The 18963-nt window shown below is 33.0% G+C and overlaps 2 protein-coding genes across 4 annotated transcripts; one reads left to right on the top strand and one right to left on the bottom strand.

Annotated features, from left to right (window-relative positions):
• The first annotated feature begins 578 nt into the window (after positions 1–578).
• On the top strand, positions 579–4241 carry LOC123924687 (20 kDa chaperonin, chloroplastic-like). Its single transcript, XM_045977643.1, has 6 exons — positions 579–724; positions 821–1006; positions 2339–2518; positions 2636–2791; positions 3189–3266; positions 3820–4241. Exons 2-6 carry the CDS (start codon positions 833–835, stop codon positions 3991–3993), a joined length of 762 nt encoding a protein of 253 aa, XP_045833599.1. The 5' UTR covers positions 579–724; positions 821–832; the 3' UTR covers positions 3994–4241.
• Positions 4242–7564: 3323 nt separating this feature from the next.
• LOC123924688 (auxin response factor 19-like) lies at positions 7565–15052 on the bottom strand. Of its 3 annotated transcripts, XM_045977644.1 has the most exons (14): positions 14726–15052; positions 14087–14615; positions 12970–13082; positions 12790–12885; positions 12521–12577; positions 12247–12402; positions 12077–12161; positions 11895–11985; positions 11651–11815; positions 11365–11560; positions 10812–10950; positions 8640–10501; positions 8270–8460; positions 7565–8164 (listed from the first exon to the last, which is right to left on the bottom strand). In XM_045977644.1, the coding sequence occupies exons 2-14, from the start codon at positions 14127–14129 to the stop codon at positions 7981–7983; spliced, it is 3378 nt and encodes a 1125-aa protein (XP_045833600.1). In that variant the 5' UTR covers positions 14130–14615; positions 14726–15052; the 3' UTR covers positions 7565–7980. The 3 variants fall into 3 exon arrangements, with proteins under 3 accessions (XP_045833600.1, XP_045833601.1, XP_045833603.1); XM_045977645.1 differs by lacking the exons at positions 14087–14615; positions 14726–15052 and having other exon boundaries at positions 12790–12878; XM_045977647.1 differs by lacking the exons at positions 12790–12885; positions 12970–13082; positions 14087–14615; positions 14726–15052 and having other exon boundaries at positions 12517–12577.
• Between the last annotated feature and the right edge of the window lie 3911 nt (positions 15053–18963).

Here is an 18963-nt window from a genome sequence, read left to right on the forward strand (position 1 = left end):
AAACCCTTACCGACGGGATTCGGGTATCCCCAATTGGGTTTGGTTATTCCCGTTCCACCTTACCTCCACATAAAATTGGATTGCATTTTAATATTATTTTTATTAAAATAAAAAATGTTGAAAGCTCAAAACTAATTTGTTTCAACAATACGATTTATTTAACCAAAGAAAAAATAGAGAAAGTAATTTGTTTGATAACTTAAAAAATAAAATATGAATATAATTTACGAGTTTGTCTAAGGGTTTTTAATCTAACTCAGGTAAAATATAATTTTGATATACACGGGGGGTTCCAGGACGGGTTTATTACCTGTCGCATCCTCATCGTTTAAAATTGGAGAAAACTCAAAGTTGAACTCAAATCCAATCAACTAGAATTTCCTCTATTAAAATCAAAGCAGACGTACGAGTACGACATGTATGAGTTTTATTGTTGTACCGCGGTAAGTAAAGGAAAATACCTAAAGGTGGATGCAATTTTCGCGCAAAAATAAAATAAAATATGGGGTTAGTAACAAATTGCGACGGGCGCGTGAGCGACACGATCACACTCTGAGTGTGCTAGTTAATTCTAGAATAATCCATCCATATTATTATCAGAAGATAAAAACCCTCCCAATCTTATTCATTTTTAGGGTTTTATTATCTTCAATTCTTTCATTTCAATTTCAACGCCACTCTCTCACTTTCCAACCTTACCCAATTCATCTACAACAAAATTAAGGTAAGTTCAATCTTCTCTCTCAAAATTCTCTATCAAAAACAACAAAAATAACAACATTTCTAAATCCTTGTTGTTGAAATTGTTTGTGTTGGACAGTGTTACTGTTAAATGGCTTCTTCTCAGTTAACAGCATCATCAATTTCTACGAGGAACGTTTTTGCATCCTTTGAAGGACTTCGACCTGTTCAATTTCATTGTCCCAGACATGTTACAATTGGTAATCCTGCACGTAGGTCGTTTAAGGGTCTTGTTGTCAAAGCCTCTACTGCTGTTGCTCCAAAGGTTTTTTACTTTTATAATTTTATTATAATATTGAAATGAAGAATTCAAAGTAGAATTTTTTGTGTGGAATTTGTTAGTTTGATAATACCCTTATTCAATTTTTGTGTATGTTGGTATTGAAGAAGCTTGTTATTGTTCTTGGTTTTGAAATTATGAATGTTTTTTAAGTTTCATTGTTGTTAGTTTTGTAATTATGAAAAATGTTGGATTGGGTGTTTGAAAAGATAAGGGTGGGTGAAGTTTTTGTTTTTTGAATTAACAGAGTTTTTGTTGGATTGGTCGGAGAAATTAATTTATTTGGTCAAAATTTTATACAAAATACACTAGGTAGCACGGCCTCAGTGTCTGATGTCCGACACTGATGCATATAATTACATTGTATTATGTTAACTTTTCAAATTATTATCGGTGCCATCATGTCAGCGTCTATGTGTGTCCTATGTATGTGTCCGTGCTTCATAGCAAATGCATCAACATTCTCTGACCTTTTTTGCTTATAAGTTGGGATGGAGTTGAACTAAATACATTAACTTTCTTTCATCAATTTTTGCTTATAATTTGGGACGGAGAGAGTATGCGAGTTACAGAAATGAGTGAGGATTGCGGAGAGTAGTGTTTATAGAATTGAATGAGTTATCATTTGTTCATGAGTTGTCAGTTTAGTGCTAAGTGTTTGACGATGACAGAAATTATTGTTTTTAGTACAGTTGGGGAAAATTATTATTATTATTAATAACGACGACAGAAATGACTACTCCCTCCGGTCCTTTTTATAAGGAACACTTTGAGAAGAAAAAAAATTGGTCCTTTTTATAAAAAACTTTGACCAATTTTCAAATGTTTTAAATGTTTGATTTCACTAATGTCCTTATTTATTATGAGAGAGAATATTAAAAGTAATTAAATAAGGGTATACATGGAATAAACTTAAATTTATAAGAGTATTAAATGAAAATAATTATTTACAATGTGTTTTCTTTGTATGTGTAATTTTTTCAAAGTGTATCTTATAAAAATGACCGGAGGAAGTATTTTACAACTGTCCCATATGAGCTTTGAAATCCATCCTTTGAGATAAGAGTTTGATCTTGTAATCTTTTTCTTTAACGTATATTTTATAGTATGACCTTGTAATCTCAAGGGGACAGAGTTCAAATCCCTTCAAACAGTTATAAAATGACTATAAGTGTCAATTCAACAAATAATTTTGGCTTGATGGTTCACTGGTAATTGAGTTTTCGAGATGTAGTTCAGACAATTTTGGCATTTAGCAATGTATGTATTATTTATGATCAATGCTACATGTGTCTGAGTGATAGTTATACTGTGCAGTACACCACAATCAAGCCTCTGGGAGACAGGGTACTTCTAAAAATTAAGGAAGCAGAAGAGAAAACACAAGGTGGGATTTTGCTTCCATCAAATGCTCAAACAAAGCCTCAAGGGGGTGAGGTAGTTGCTGTTGGAGAAGGAAAGACACTTGGGAAGAACCAAGTTGAAAATAGTGTGAAGGTGATGTTGTTATGCTATGATGATATTAACTCTTGAACGATCATTCTTTAATTTTTCTTGCGAAGAATGGTAAGTTCTCTCTAATTTTAACTAATTTGGTGCATTTTGTTTGTACAGCCGGGTGCACAAGTTGTGTATTCAAAGTATGCAGGTACTGAGGTTGATTTCAATGGTGAAAAGCATCTTATTTTGAAGGATGATGACATTGTTGGTATCCTTGAAACCGATGACATCAAGGATCTTAAACCCTTGAATGATAGAGTTTTGATACAGGTACTCAACGTTTACAGTTTTGCTTATTTCGTTGTGGAGAGTGGTAGTAGTTCATTTTTTTAATCTTTATCCGGCTTTGCTAAATTGAGCAACTTAATTTACAAGGTGAATCGAATGATGGAAAAAAAAAACACTCAACTGTTGATACTGCACACACATGAATAACAATTTATGGACTTCTGAAATATCATTTATTGATTTTCAATGTTTGAGATGTCTTACTTTTTGAGGACTTAAATCCTCTAAATCATATTTCCAAATCGTCTAATGGCAGTGGTGCATGTAGGCTCGTAGCTTCTGTCCATGTCATTTTTTGTGCAGCTCTATAGTCTCTTATATTTTGTGACTCTTGTTATAACTTTGAGTTAGCCACTGATTGGTAAAATATAAACTGCAGATTGAAAAAGCTGAAGAAAAAACTGCCGGCGGTTTGTTTCTTACCCAGGCAACCAAGGATAAACCTTCCTTTGGAACAGTAAGCTTTCATGATTTGTCTTTTTTTGGTTTGAAAAGACAGTTATAGTTAAGCTAACATCCACTTCTTAAGTTGAGTCTAAGACAATTCCGCAAAACAGAACTTGTATGGTTCATTTAGGCCATATCTTTATAGTTAATGTGAGACTTGAGTTTATCTAAATATCACTCGTCAAGAATATTGCATATTTGCCCAGAGTAATATGTTACGCACAATTAACTAACAATTGGCATCATGGTTTTAAATTGTGGTTGCGTCCTGGATACGGTAACAGTTGCGGTTGTTGCGATTGCGTTCATTGCGGTTGCTGCAACGTGCAATGCAGCTGTTGCTTCTAATGCGGTTAAGATGCGGTCGTACACATGAATTAAAATAACACTGCAATTGCGATGCAATGCTGTTGCGGAGGTTACCGCATCAACAATACTGCAGCTGCAATTGCGGATGCGGACTGCAATTTAAAACCTTGATTGACATTGTCATATTTGCTACGAATATTTTGGATCAATGATGCATTGTCTGAAACACCTTTGTAATACTTTGAATGCCACAGGTTGTAGCAGTTGGTCCCGGCTTTGTGGATGAGGAAGGCAATAGAAAACCTTTGCCTGTTACTTCCGGGAACACAGTTTTGTACTCAAAATACGCCGGTAATGACTTCAAGGGCAAAGATGGTTACGAGTACATTACCTTGAGGAGTTCCGATATCATTGCTATACTCTCCTAGAAACATAATTGTAAGATGAACAAACATAATCCACTCGCACCAAAAGCACTACACTAACCTTGTTTTGATCATCAAATGATTCAAAATAGGTATTACTGGTTTTCAAGTGTTTGGTTGTTGTGTTGGTGGATTTGAATTCATGTATCAGTTTATTAGATGAGATATTGATTGTATTACCTTATTATGTGATTTGAAAAACAAATAGGAACTTTAAATTTCAATGGATTTCGGTGCAAATTTATCGAAAATAAGATGCTATCTTGTTAAAGAGATTATAAGAATTATTTGTTGCCGAAGTTCCTCTGCCAAAAGAAGAATCTTTGGTGATTCTCAACTCTCTGCTGGAGCAGTTCTCACTCTTTGCTGTGAAAAAATTGTGCTACTTCGTTGCGTAAAGCTTATTCTTATAAAACTTCATTCAAGGGGAGGTTTAAATATCATTGATGATGATTGTAAAATATCATATGCCACTTTAATTTTCTCCCTTCGTTTAATAAAATTTTATTACATCGTGTATCAAACAGGAATAAAATATTTAATATATTATATAAAAAAAATATTTATTATGTAAAAGATAATTTTAATAAAAAAAACATCTTACTAAAAACGTGAATTCTAAATTTTTGAAACAGAAAAAACACTAATTCTTTTGTATATAAATGAACAAAAATTTATTAACAATCATATTTTAGAATTAACAGTGCAATTTATTGTTTGTTTACTTTTTATTTTATGTAAATCTTGAATATATATAGATATGTGCTTCAATAAAAAATTGAAGAAAGGTAAAACATTTTATCACAAAGTTTGTACCCAAAAAAAATTAAATATTTTATGATGCAAAAGTTATCATTAATCACTTTGTTTTTTTTTATTTCAAAAAAAAAATAATTTAAGCTAGGTTCATATATTTATTTTAGTCTCTTCAAAATTTCGTTTTTGCCCTGAAAGCTAGGTTCATAATCTATTTTTCGAAACAAATTTAAGTTCGGAACAAACACTCAACTAATTTAAGCTAGGTTCATATATTTATTTCCAAACACTCAACATTTCATTTTCTTTTTATCTCTTTTTTATCTGAACAAGATTGACTGTTGTAACAGTTGCATATAGTAATCGATCTTGTCCCTTTATTTTTTATCGAACACTCAATTATCCGTCTATCAAAGTAGATTTTGTCCAACACACAAAATCCACCGGCTAAGTGACTTATTCAATATTATTATAACAAATACGAATTTTACAAAATTCACCGTTGCATTGAAAGTTTATATCATATAGATCATTCATAGATTTTTTAAAAAACATTGAAAATCATTTGACATGTTATTGAGTTGAGACCCATCAAGATTAACTGTATTCAATAAAAATTCATAAACTATACGATATAAACTTTCAATTCAACAATGAATTTTGTAAAATTTGTATTCGTTATAATAGTATTTGTAACTTGTGCACGGTGAAAGACTTGATGTATTCTTTCACCATAGACTTGGCCATCAAATCAAAGTATATAGTATATACTATATACATACACCTTATATGTGCGGCTGCCACCAAACATTTTTCTTGAAGAAACAAATGATGTATTTGATAAAAGAAAAGTGTAAACAAAGGTTAAAGAAAGAAAGAAACAACACTGTGCAGACTTGTCATTTAAACGCAAGTGAAAATGGAAGAAAAATGAAGAGCAAGGTCCACAAAGTGATATGCTTTTTAGAAAGTAATCTGCATAACGTCAAAGAGAAAATTAAAATAAAAAACGTAACACAGGATTCAATGAGAGGCACAGTACAGAAAAATCCTGTAAAAGATAATTTTATTGACATACTGTAAAAAAGCTATTAAGAAGTCCATTTCATCTCTTTTGTTTCAAAACTTTAAACTTCTTTTCCCCATTTTTTCTTCTTCAACAGAAAATATCACTCCTTTTTTTGTTATTAAGACGTTTCTTTTTTGTTCACTTTTTAAAGAAGTGAAATTGATTTTAGAGTCCCACTCCCACATATAAGACGACCCCGACTATTTGAATGCTTTGTTCGAATATTAAAATTGATCTATGAAAAAAGACATTCCTTGAATTAGGTGTGTCCTGATGTCGGATATGTATCGGTGTGCTTCATAGAAACTGACATCTAATAAAGGAATATTTATTTCATAAATGTGGATGAAAGTTGTCTCGATTCTCCCATTCGTTCTGGATTTGGAGGTATTTTTAGAAACATCGTCGACCAGTCGACCACTATCTTGTTGGCTTCTCAAGCATCATTCAAGAGTCATCTGACATTTTGCTCGCTGAACTATAGGCTATCTACAAGGGCCTCTTGCTGGCCAAAAACATGAGTATTGATAAACTTGTCTGCTACTCTGATTCTTTGCACTGTGTCAACCTCATCAAAGGTCTTCATGTTAAGTATCATATTCATGTTGTGTTGATCCAAGCTATAAAAGAGCTACTCTCAAACCAATGTTTCTCTCTATCGCACACTTAGAGAGAGAATCAATTTGCATATTTCTTTGCTAAACTTGGAATGCCGACTTCTTGGCTCATACCTCTCCTCCATAAGGTATTCGTGATTTTCTTAGAAACGACCTAATGGAAACTTCATTATTTTCTTTTTTTAGCTTCCTTACCTAAAACAAAATATAATCAACACAATCAAAATTGTATAACATAACGAGCTCCTCTTAGCATGAATCGTTCAGGAGAACCCAAGTTCGATTCTTAGTGAGAATAATTTTTAGTCAAGTTTTACTTACCTTGTGACCGAACTCTAGATTATCGAACCCCTTTACCTAAAAATTAGAAAGTTAATAACCAAAAAAAATTGTATAACATATAACATAAAAATTTAGCCATCACACACATATTCAACGCATAATTCAAATTAGTGGAATTATATATAATTCAATTCCAACTTATTTGATTTTGAACAAAGTTCAATTTAATGAATTATTTGTAAACTTAGTTTTAGTTGGCTCCGTACATTGTCCGTTGTTATAGTAATGTAAAAACATCCCCCTAATTTTTGTTTAATGTATACATGAATAGATGGATCGTTGCACAATAATTAGACATAGTTGGACGGTTGGGCCATCTAAATTAAAAATGGAAGCACATGCAAGTAAAGATATTGAGACATTGTTTTCAATTATTGACCTAATAATTTAAATTATAGTTAGAAAATTCCAAAAAGAATATTTAATGTGATGGAAGCCATGTGTGGAGCAATTTGCAAGAAGCAGCTGCCACTAAACCAGATGAAAGTTTAAATTTTAATATGATTTTGGTCATGTAAATATGCCCGTTTTGATTTTGATTCCTGTAAAAAAAATAATTTTGATTTTTGTTCTAACACAAAATAATTTTGATTTTAATCCCCGCAAAATCTCAAAAATTTTAAAATGATTCCTGAACTAGAATTTTTTCCCAACATGTCAAATTTGGTCCGTTTAAAATAGAAAGGGATAAATAAAAAACTAGGGTTTATTGTTTGTTGAATAACATATATTTACTTCAACAAACAATAAAGCTTAGATTCCTCATAATCTAAATTTAAGAGCCACAATATTTACAAAGGTGTAAATAAAACATATATTCTTTATCTTAGAACCATTGTTAATGATACATATCATACACCAGCTGATTCATGCAGCTGAATCTTCCCAAAAAAGAAGTGGAAAAAAATGAGTAAAATAAATCCTAATCAATCAATAGCAGCTACCATAAAGCATGTTCAAAAGTAACATCTTATAGTAAAGGATTCTGTTCTTGGTACATCTAAAGATCTAAACTTCTCTCTCACCATTAAAATCGAACCCGTATGCAGCTATGTATAAACTATGAACTGCATCTTTTGCAATGAATAGGTCTCACTTCAAGACAAAGAAGCAAGAAGAAGAAATTTTGAAGGGTTAAGTTAGACTTTTCCATTTCCCTAAATGTGTACAAGTTGAATTGCTGCAGAAAGTGAATACTCGATGAGCTTATCGATTAAACGAGGCTGCAGAGTTATCATCATACTGTTGTGCCCTCCATGCATTACCACTTTCTGAACCACTACAAGCTTGATTGGTGATTGGAACATAACCTAAGTCGCCTTCTAGGCTCATTTGTTGTACTTCAGCAGATGATAGTATCTTTATGCTTTGAACACAGTTTACAAATTCTCTGCATGGAATTATGAGTTCATAAGATTAACAAAGATAAAATCAAATGGCTGAAATAGTATAGGCGATGTGATATGAAGAACAATGAATTGGATTAAGTACTTACTCCCAAGGGTCATCGCCGACGAGAAGAATGTCGTTTTCGTGATCCACATATACTAGTTTCCAGTCAGTCCTTAGAGGATCTTCTAGCTGCCCTTCAATCCCAAACATACGAGCCAAATCATTCCGGAGTTCTTCATATCCTTTGTAACGGGTGACATCAATACATCTTCCGACCGAGCCACATTTTTGAACCTTCATAATATATAAAGAAATATTAAGCATTTGAATATTATCTAAACGATATATTAAAACACTAGAGGATGCTTTGCAGATACCGATGCAGCATGGAAATATGACATCCATCCTAACATGTATGAAGTAAATACACTAAACTCATAGATCAGTAAATTTTTCAATGAGTAATAGCAAACCTTAGTATATGTTCGCATTCGCTGAGCCTGATTAGACCACAAGCCATTATTCATAACGCCAGTATCAGGGATAGCAATATCACTTGAGCATCCTGGCTTAAAAGACATGTTCGGCACACCAAACGACTGTGAACTAATATCAGCAGTGGACAGCTCAGTTTCAATATCTCTTGGAGCACCACCATAATTAGACAACAAGTTTTGAAGATCTTTTTGAGAATCATACCCTCGTGAGAGCAAAGGATCAGGTGTTAATCCATCAAGGTTAGAGGCAAATGGTAAGTTACTTCTTGGTTGTTGCGAGTGGACATCACTATCCATGTAGAAGTTGGAAAGTGGAAAGTTTTGGTGGATGTTGCCAGGATCAATACCGTAAGATGTTCCGGAAGAAGCCTCCATCTGATCATTGATAGCCCCTTTGTACTTTTGCTTGTCAGGTCCTTTTACACCTTGTAATTCGTGTTTGTTCTGCATGTCAGACTTACTTTGAAGCTCCTGCATCATATTAGTATTGGTTTCAACTATCAAAGGCCCTCCAAATGGCTCTGGTTGATTTCTTTTCAGGAGGTTTGGAGGCGATGTCTGACAGTTATTAGTAGATGGCGAAGTTGAGCATGATGGGGCATCTCCATCTGTAAAAGCGGAAGGAGCTCTAGTATTTGTCGGTGATTTTTGTGTATTATGGTGATTGTTCACAGGAAGCTGCTGCGGATGCATGACAGCTGAAGAAGAGTAATTGTTGTTGAGAAGCTTCTCCATTGAGAATGCATTGTTACCGAGCTGTTGCGGCTGTTGATGCTGATGATGCTGTGACATAGGCTGCTGCGGTTGCTGGTTTTGTTGCTGCAGAAGCTGAGACTGCGAAAGTGGGGAAGATGTGGAAAGTGGTTGCTGTTGTTGCTGCAACTTCTGTAGCAACTGCATCTGTTGTTGTTGGTCTGAGGTGTTTTTCGGCGAAATCTGAGTCATTTGTGATTGCTGTGGCGCTCTTTGTAACATGCTTTGTTGCAATAACTGTAATGAAGATTGTTGCAACTGTGTTTGTTGTTGCTGCTGCTGCTGCCGCTGTAAGAGACCAGCTTGTTGTTGTTGGTCTATCTGTTGCTGAAATTGCGAGTCCTGCGGTAAGGATGTCATTATCAACCCGTTCTTGCCAACTGACTGGAAATTTTGTTGGGTTTGGACATTTCCTGAGAGCAACTGTTGCTGAAGGGGAGAGTACGTTACAGGTTGCTGTACACACTGATTCGGCATCTGGTTAGAACCAACTGTTCCATTATTCATAGTGGTGTTTTGATTCGGCTGTTGGTGTTGCTGTTGTTGTAGTTGTTGGTGTTGCTGTTGTTGAGGCTGATGTGCGTTCGGTTGAGTCAGTTGGGGCTGTTGTTGCTGAGTCTGCGGCAGGTTTTGTGGTCCAGCCAGTTGATGTTGCCTCTGCTGCTGCTGTTGTTGTTGCTGCAGCTGGTTTAACGGTGTTTGCAACATCGACAGCATCTTCTGCTGCTGTTGTTGCTGTTGAGACCACGCATTCGGCGACTGTTGCAATTGATTGACTTGGTTTGGTAAATTAGGTTTGTTAAATTGAAGACTTGGAGCAGAGAGTCCAGCAGGGGATTGAAAGTTCAATATCTTGGATGGATCATCGGTGTTAAGGGTAGCATGCATTGTGTTTGATGAAAGCATGGATGGAGGTAAAAGTCCTGATTGAGGAGCAGAAAACTGATTATTATTCTGCTGCATGCTCATCCATTGGACTAAACTCAAACCAGGGAAGATTGAACTTGAGGCATCTTTCATGCCGAGTTCATCTCCAAGCCACGGCATAGCTCTCTTGAAAGCATTTTCTATTTCAGACTCGTCTTCTGCAAAATCAAATAATAGGGATGCGAGGTAAATAATAGGAATTTTCCAAATATTTCTCTTAAAAAATGCTATTAGATGAGATTTTATAATTTAAATATGGAAGAAATTTTATATCACTTCATAGTGAGGTATTTGGCTTATGAAGAAATAGTACTGAATTAGACCATGTATCAACACGACTTCGATGAATTTTTCACAAGTTGAAAACAATGCAACAAATTATTGTAAGGCGGATAATTGATAATCAATGGAAACCGATTAAAATTTCTGAATAAAAAATTTAACTAATTAAGGAGGAACTCTTGCTACCTGGCATTCCTGGTTGCTTGGGGAACTTTGGCCTAAAAAATGGAGGGGGGCAAATGTAGAAAGGGGTCACAACAGGTTCAATATCCCAAATTGAAACTCTGCTTGGGCGCTCACCAGCTGTAGATTCATCCCATCCAACCTATCAACAAAAAAAAATGATTCCTTAAGAAGCGAGTAGAGAGGTTCAGCATTGACAACAGTTAATCATATAGTATCGAGTTTCGGACACATACAACGACACCGAATACGACACTGACACGTACGCAACGGTATTAATAATTTGAAAAAATGGAAGTGGTTGAATGTTCAATCAAGTATCGGACACTCACGAACACCTTCAACTTGAAGTGTCAGTGCTACATAACATGTCGGTTACATTATAGGATACTGAACAACAATGCATGTCAGAAGTTTTTTTAAAAAAAAAAAAAGAAAGAAAGAAAAGAAAAAGAAAATTGTATAAGTTGAGAACAAGACATTTGTTTTTGTTTCATGCTTAGTTATACAAATAATGCATCTCTTTCTCGATGAAAATAACAACTTGATTATATACCTGAAGATTACGCCATTGTGAATTTTTCCATCTGGCAGGATCCAAGTCACTGATCCCAGTGATTGTGCCCATATATCTGCGTACTCCTGAATCCTCGGTCTCAAACATCATTCTGAATCTCATTCCAAGAGAAACATGAGTGTACAGTGCTTTATTATACTTGGCCAATGGAATCACAAATTCACAGGGGCTAGTCCTGTTAAAATAACCGATGTTTATCTATAAGAGGCCATCACAGAAATTCCATATTCAGTGTTTCACATATTAAATATACACCAAATAATACCTGGGATTATAAAATACAGTAAATGGGCTATTATTCGAAGCAGCATGAGCCGCAGCGGCAAGAATGCCAATATGCATGCTATCACTTGATATTACCGATGAAGATAGCGCTGGTTGCTGTCTACTGGATCTCTTTATACCTAAAAGAAGTTGCTGCTTTTCATCTCTAAAAAAACAAAAAATTATTTATCAACAAACATGAAAATTATTTATGATGTTTCATCTAAAAAGAAAATATTCCTTACCTGATAAAAAGAACAGAATCTCCGGCAAAGAGCCTTTTCGTACTAACAAAGACACTCCAACCAGTAGTCAATAGATGCCTCTTTGGTTGTCCTGTAACAAATGTTCATGCAATTTTATAAAACCAATGATAATATATTAAAAAAGTTTGAAGGAAAATTAAAATAGGTAAAAGTCACAATACCGCGATAAATATGTCTAAACGTCCATGTAGTGTCATGCAAATCTTTGGCAACTATTTCTTGAGCTGGTGGTTGCATTGAAAAGTCCTATCAAACATAATTCTGGTCAGAATAGAAATCACTACGAAACTTTCAATCCATGACATAGTAAATGAAAATGTTGTGTACACACCAGAGGTGGGAATATTTTCTCGGCAGCTCTACGAGGTACTGAAAATCCACCGTGAGTGCTAGTGTCACTAGCTGTTAGTGTTTTGCAAAAGAATTCAGTTGGTTGCTGGTTTTGTTTTAGTCCCATGTCTGAAGCAAGCATTGCTTCCTTGTCATACTGTATAGCAGAAGTACATTAAAAATTTCGGTAAGTTATAAATTATTGGTATTGGAGAGGTTAAATGAATGATGGGAAATACATATCGACAAATTATTAGATTGAACGGCTGACCTACTTTATTTACAGGTTGAAGGGTCATCTGTGCATATACCTCATCAGTTTCAGGGTCAGCCTGATCCAAAAATAAAAAATAATATGAAAATATAAGTACTATGTAATATAGTTGTCACATGTGCCAGTGTTAGACCCCGACACATGTCAAACACCAGACACACATTGGTGTTACTATAGAACAATCTATTAATAAAGCTTTTAGAAGTCTTCTTTAAAAAAATTCATATTATTATTAAAGAAAAGCCGTGTCCGTGAGAAAAGTGCACCTACATGTAGCGCAACATTGTGAAGCATGCAAATCAACTTGGATGGAAGGTTAGGGTAACTTGGTATGAAATCTGCCTCCTTTTGCATGGATGCTGCAACCTAAAAGTGATTATAGTTAGAAAAAGAAAATAAAAACTCCTTCAGAAACCGAATCAGAGATATACTATATCATTGGAAACATACTTGCTCACTATGTCCTTGAGGAAAGTAAACAACAAGACTTCCAACGGGAGGTATAGAAACCAAGGGCCCGGCACAAGCATGCCATAACTCTGAATTGATGGCTTTCCTTTCACCTGTTTATAGGCACAAAAACCAAAATAAATTATATCGAAAGATACAAATACTAACTTACTCAGCTTTTCGATTTGTTAGGCTTGTTTATGGTTAACGGCTGAAATAGTACACGACATGTTTTAAGAGCTCGAAGTAAAACACAACATCCTATCATGCAAACACATTTACAATTGCCAAAAATTACAAATGAATTGATCATGAATATTGTTCTCATCTTTCTTCTAACCTTGATTATAAATAGAAAAATTAAGTCGATTATTTGTATTATTTAAGGTGAGAAGGAAATTAAATTAAGGTAAAAACTTCTTCTGTCTTAAAATCAGTATCAATTACAAAAGATATCTTCCAAACTGTTGGGGTCGTTGCTCCGATTGAGAATCTTATCATCTGTTAGGTAGGCCAACCGACCGAGTTTTGTTAGATAAGACCACCATGTAAAAATATAAAATATTTTTCTTCTTGCCTTTGATTTCCATTAATCTTTTACACATTTACACAAAGCACATTTGGATTTGACCTTTAAAACTAACAATTTTATGAAATCAGAAAAGAATAAAAGGTGGTAAAAAGGTGAGGGGGGAAAAATTTGAGTTTATCTACCGGCATAAGTTTTGTAGAAACCAGCATATGAAAATTTTTATAAATTTTATTTCATAAGCTCTCCAATATAACCTTATGAAAATAGCTAGTAGCATATATAAAAACAATTAATCTTTATTTTCTCCTTTGCTATAGAAATAGCTTATGTAAGCTTATACATAAGTGCTTATGATAAGTGTTTATGCTATAAGCTGCAAATAAGTTGTTTATCCAAATAAGCCCTTAGAAGAACAAGTTGCACATATTTATTGGATCTACAATGTTAATAATATCAATTCAACAACATAGAAACATAATAATTATCCTTGAAATAGTAAAAGTTGAATGAAACAAGAAAAAACTTGCTAGAACAAAAGAGAGAGATAACATAATGAGGTTACAAATAAACCTTGAGAAAACACACCTTCACCAGAATTAGGCAAATAACCATTAGAAGGAGCCTTCATTATGACCTAAAAAAGTGTTGATGACCCTTCAAAAAACTTCAACAATTGGTCGTTTTTTCCTTAGCAACAAGGCAAGATTTAACCTTGTTCCTCAAGTATTCCACAATAACACAACCTTAACTTCAACAAATCCTCCAAAAATAGCATCAGCAACACTTCCTCAGAAATAACAACCCCTTTTGATTCTTACCACAAAGTTATTCAATAACATAGCATAATCAACAAAAAAAGTCACTTTTTCACCAAAAAAATGCCACTAATTAACTTTTTGGTTCAAACCCAAATAAGTTTTAAATTTGAATAACTTTCTTCAATCAAGCTACCACCAGCTCAAATTTCAATGCTGAATCTTCAATCTTCAACAAGAGAAAATCCCAACAAATGAAAAATCCTTCAACTTGAAGAATCAAAACCTCAAAAATCATCCAAAAACCAGAACTTTGCAACTAAAACAAGTGAAACAAAGGGTGCCCAAAAAGCCAAAATCTGTATAACAAATACATTTCAACAAATTACTCAAAAAAAATTCAAAAAAGAACAAAAAAAATAAAAAATAAATAAATAACCCAACATAAAAACAAGACAAAAGGAATCACCTTTAAGACACCAAAAAAAGGAACAGCAACATCAATAAAACAAACCCATAAACACAAAAAACACAAAGAGAAAGAAATAAGAACAAAAATGGGAAAAAGCAGAAAATGGGGAAGTAAGAAGAAGTTTTGTGAGGATTAAGGTAGGAACAGAACAGACAGGTTTGTGATGTCTGAGAGAAACTGAGTTGTCGCCGGGAAATGAGAGAGAGAAATGAAGAAAAGGAAGACAACTTTTGATTATTTTTATTTTCGCTTTATGTAAGAAGCCGACATGATGAAAATATGAGCTGAAGCAATCAATCACAGACAAGCATGGTTAAAAACAACTCATTAAAGATGTAGGGTATTATTATTTATTTATACTTATTTTATTTACTATTGTACTGAAATTTTAAGCAAGATTAACATGCTTAATTACATCTACTTTACTCTATCCATTTCTAAATATAAACACTTATATTTGGAGAAAAATAATTGTCCCTATCATTTTTTAAATGGTCATACTAATCGGTGTTCCGGTAGACTAGTTAAGAAGGTAAAAAAAAAAAAAAAATTTACATTAGAATAAGCATTATTTACACTTTTAAGAAGTCAAATACACAAATTTTAGGACTTATTTATTATATTCAGTTCTTTAACTAGTGTTCCACTGGACGTTAATTAACACTTTGCTTTTTTAAATTAGGGAGATGCTAAACATTGCTCTAGATACTACTCACTTCTTCTCATATCTTTGATCTTTTAACTTTTTTATTTTGCTTAAAACTTTGGTACTATTAAGAAACTAATATATAATTAATGTTGTTTTACCATTTGTACTCTTATAAAAATTATTCACTAAATGTATTTTCTCTTTCTTAATAAAGCAAGGGTCAAAAAGACTTAACTTATCGATCTTTATTATTTCTTAATTCATGTGCAAAACTTTAAAAGGGCCAAAATTTTGGGACGGAGGAAGTAGTTAAATATATTAATAAAAAATTATCTTGCAATTTATGTATTCAATACATTAAAATTTTGAAAAGATATTTTTTTATATTAATTTTATCTTTTATTTTCTTTTTTGGTATGTTTAACCAGTACCCATTGAACATTATTTAGGATGACCCTTTAAATTATTATTAGTAGATATAGTTTTTTTTAAAAATAAATTAGAAAAACTGTGTCTCAATTACAACCAACTAACTTCCATGTATCTCTTTATAGTTACTGCTTCGTACAGTCGGCTGCAATCGGGGTTATTAGAACCATCTGATTATAATCGGATGGTTCCTATTTAAAGATGGTTATAAAAATTTTAATATTAAATTTTTATGATTTTTTTTTGGTAGAAGCTAAAAATATATTGATAAGGTTACCTTAGCACAAGACGTGCCAACATAACGGAAATATTACAAGATAAAAATTATCCAACAATAAAGAGTAGAAGCATAGAAGATTAACAACATTGGAGAGAATTTATTCTCCAATGATAACAATCATAACCGAAGCCAATGCATTTTGCTTTAATCCACCACCAGGAGCTAATAATGACTCTCTCAAAAATATCATCTATGGAGATAACATTTTGCCGAAATAAACATTTATTTATTTCTTTCCAAATGGAACAAGAGCATGCCAACCAAATAATATTCAATATGTCCTTCTCAAACATGATATTATTAGCTAGACCACAAAATTTTCGAACATGGTCAATAGGTGAATTTGATAGGGCGCTACGAACACCAAACCAAGCTAGAATACAACCCCACGCTTTACTAAAAACCGAGCATTAAAAAAGCATGTGATTCAAATTTTCCGCATAAGAACAGCCCGCTATGCACATAAGGGATGACTCAGCAACGCCACCACGCCTGAATAAATTATATTTTGTTGGTAAATGATTCTAAAATAGTTTCCAAGCAAAGACGAAAATCTTCATCGGAACCCACTGATTCCACACCACATCTTTAACCACCCGCAATCCGTCATTAATAACAATATTCATTTGAGTAAGAAAGTGGTAAGCACCTTTAACTGAGTAAGAACCATTAACCAGTACTCATCACTCATGCTACCATTAACTAGAACCGATGCCCAGGCTTTTTTCAAGCACTCAGCCACCCACAACCTCCATCTCAACGGAAAATATTTATGATTAATTTAGAAACGTTAAATTTTAATTGTGCGGTCATAAAGTTAATGAGTTCATGTAGTCACTTTCTAAGAATTTAGATCCAAAAAATTAAGATTAACAATATACTATAAAGAGAAATTTATTATATGTATCTATACATAAAATTGACATATTAAAGTTTTTAGATTATTATATTAATTGAGTTTTTTTAATTATGTGTAAATTTGCACATGTTAAAAAGTTTAAAATATGCATTAATTATTATTTTTCAAAAAATATTATTATTTTAAATTTCTTTTTTTATAATTCTTATTTTTAATTGTTTTAATAAGTGCAATAGGGTCTTACAAAAAAAAAAGGTGCAATATTGCACATATATTATAAAGAGACCTCCTTCAAAAAAAAAATATATAAAGAGACCGACCAGCACAAATATTTTGTTTTAGATTATATTCATTTTTTCACAGTGCAAACAGAGCATTTTTTCATGTACCAAAAAAAAAACATTTTTTCACTTGATTTGAATTTTGGGCCCCAAAACCCACATTTCATTCTACTCATTCTTTATTTGGTGGTGCTTTCCTTATATCAATAATCACGCATGATCATGTTTAGGTTCATACAATTTTGTTCAAGTTAATTAAATATAAATATGGCCAAATAGATTGAGGATTTCTTTACCAAAAGGAATTTGTCAAGCGGTAAGGGTCTTGGTCCCCTTAAATATGTGGTCAGGAGTTCAATTTTTGACTGATGCATATGGAGAAAATTCGGTTGGAAGAACTCACTTTGTGTGCCTTACAAGTTTCCCGATGGAGATTAATCATCGCTAACGGCGGGGGAAACTTCATACCAATATCATGGTAACCCAAAAAAAATAATTAAGTAACGGTTAGGTTTTTTAAACAAATAAATTATTTATGTTTCTAATTTGTTGCATTATTATCCTTTCAGCTAACTTCTATTATCTTGTTGCATTGTAGTGATTAATGTTGACTTTTACTATGATGAGTATTTCGATGAAAAATGCACATATGTTGGAGGAGAACTGAAATGATAATAGTGCAACAAGTTTTTATAACGGATGATAACTGAGTGTAACAAATTAGAAACTTAAAAGACATATTTATTTTGTTTTTATTTTCAAAAAAATAATAAAATATCCGGCCCAAGAACCAACTAATCTGAGGAGACTAATCTCACCGACCATTTGTGTGGGGTCATTTATTAGATTCATAATTTTTTTGGCTCTGTATGGACTAACCCACCGAAAATGACACCAGGGAAAATTGAACAGTAACCAACTCCAATGTTTCAAGCCAACACTACTAGGTCAATCCAATTGGGTTAAAGGACCTATTTATTATTGGCTAAATGCATCCAAATGTCCTTTAAGTTTTACGATTATAACAGTTAGGTCCTTTAAGTTTTTTAGGTAACATACAGATCCTTTAAGTTTCATGTTTAATTTTAACAGTTAGGTCTTTCCTGTTAATCTTCTTCAACATATATATGTGCCTTTTGTTTTTTATCAAAATATTCACCATAGTGGACCTCAATGTTAACGGCCACACTACAACAAGATAACTCGAAGGATAACGGTGCAACAAGTCTTTGTAACTGAGGATAATTGGAAGGAAAACAGTGCAACAAGTTAGAAATTTAAAGGACCTAACTGTTACCTACAAAACTTAAAAGACTTAATTGTTACAAATGCGAAATTTAAAGGATCCCTGAATACATTTTACCTTTATTATTATTTAAAAATCTTAAAAGACTTAACTCAATTGTATCTGTGAGCTTAACCCAATTGATAGAATTTTTCATCAAATATATTTTTACCAATTGAATTAAGCTCCATAGACAATTGTCATTAAATCCAATATTTATATACTTGTACACAAAAACTCAAAAAGTTATAGATTTGATGGAAAAAATCACTTTATTAATAGGTAGAAGAACCAAGATCCTTTTATTAAATAAATCAAATTAGTCTACTTTAAAATTGATGTCAAATTAAAATCTAAGTAAAGGATTATGATAGTATCTTCTTTTAAAATCGGGGGATTGACCTAAAATAAAAAACTAAAAATTTATCTATAAATCTTAACTCAACTATTAG

This window comes from Trifolium pratense, linkage group LG4 (genome assembly GCF_020283565.1).
Source record: "Trifolium pratense cultivar HEN17-A07 linkage group LG4, ARS_RC_1.1, whole genome shotgun sequence".
Lineage (NCBI taxonomy): Eukaryota > Viridiplantae > Streptophyta > Magnoliopsida > Fabales > Fabaceae > Trifolium > Trifolium pratense.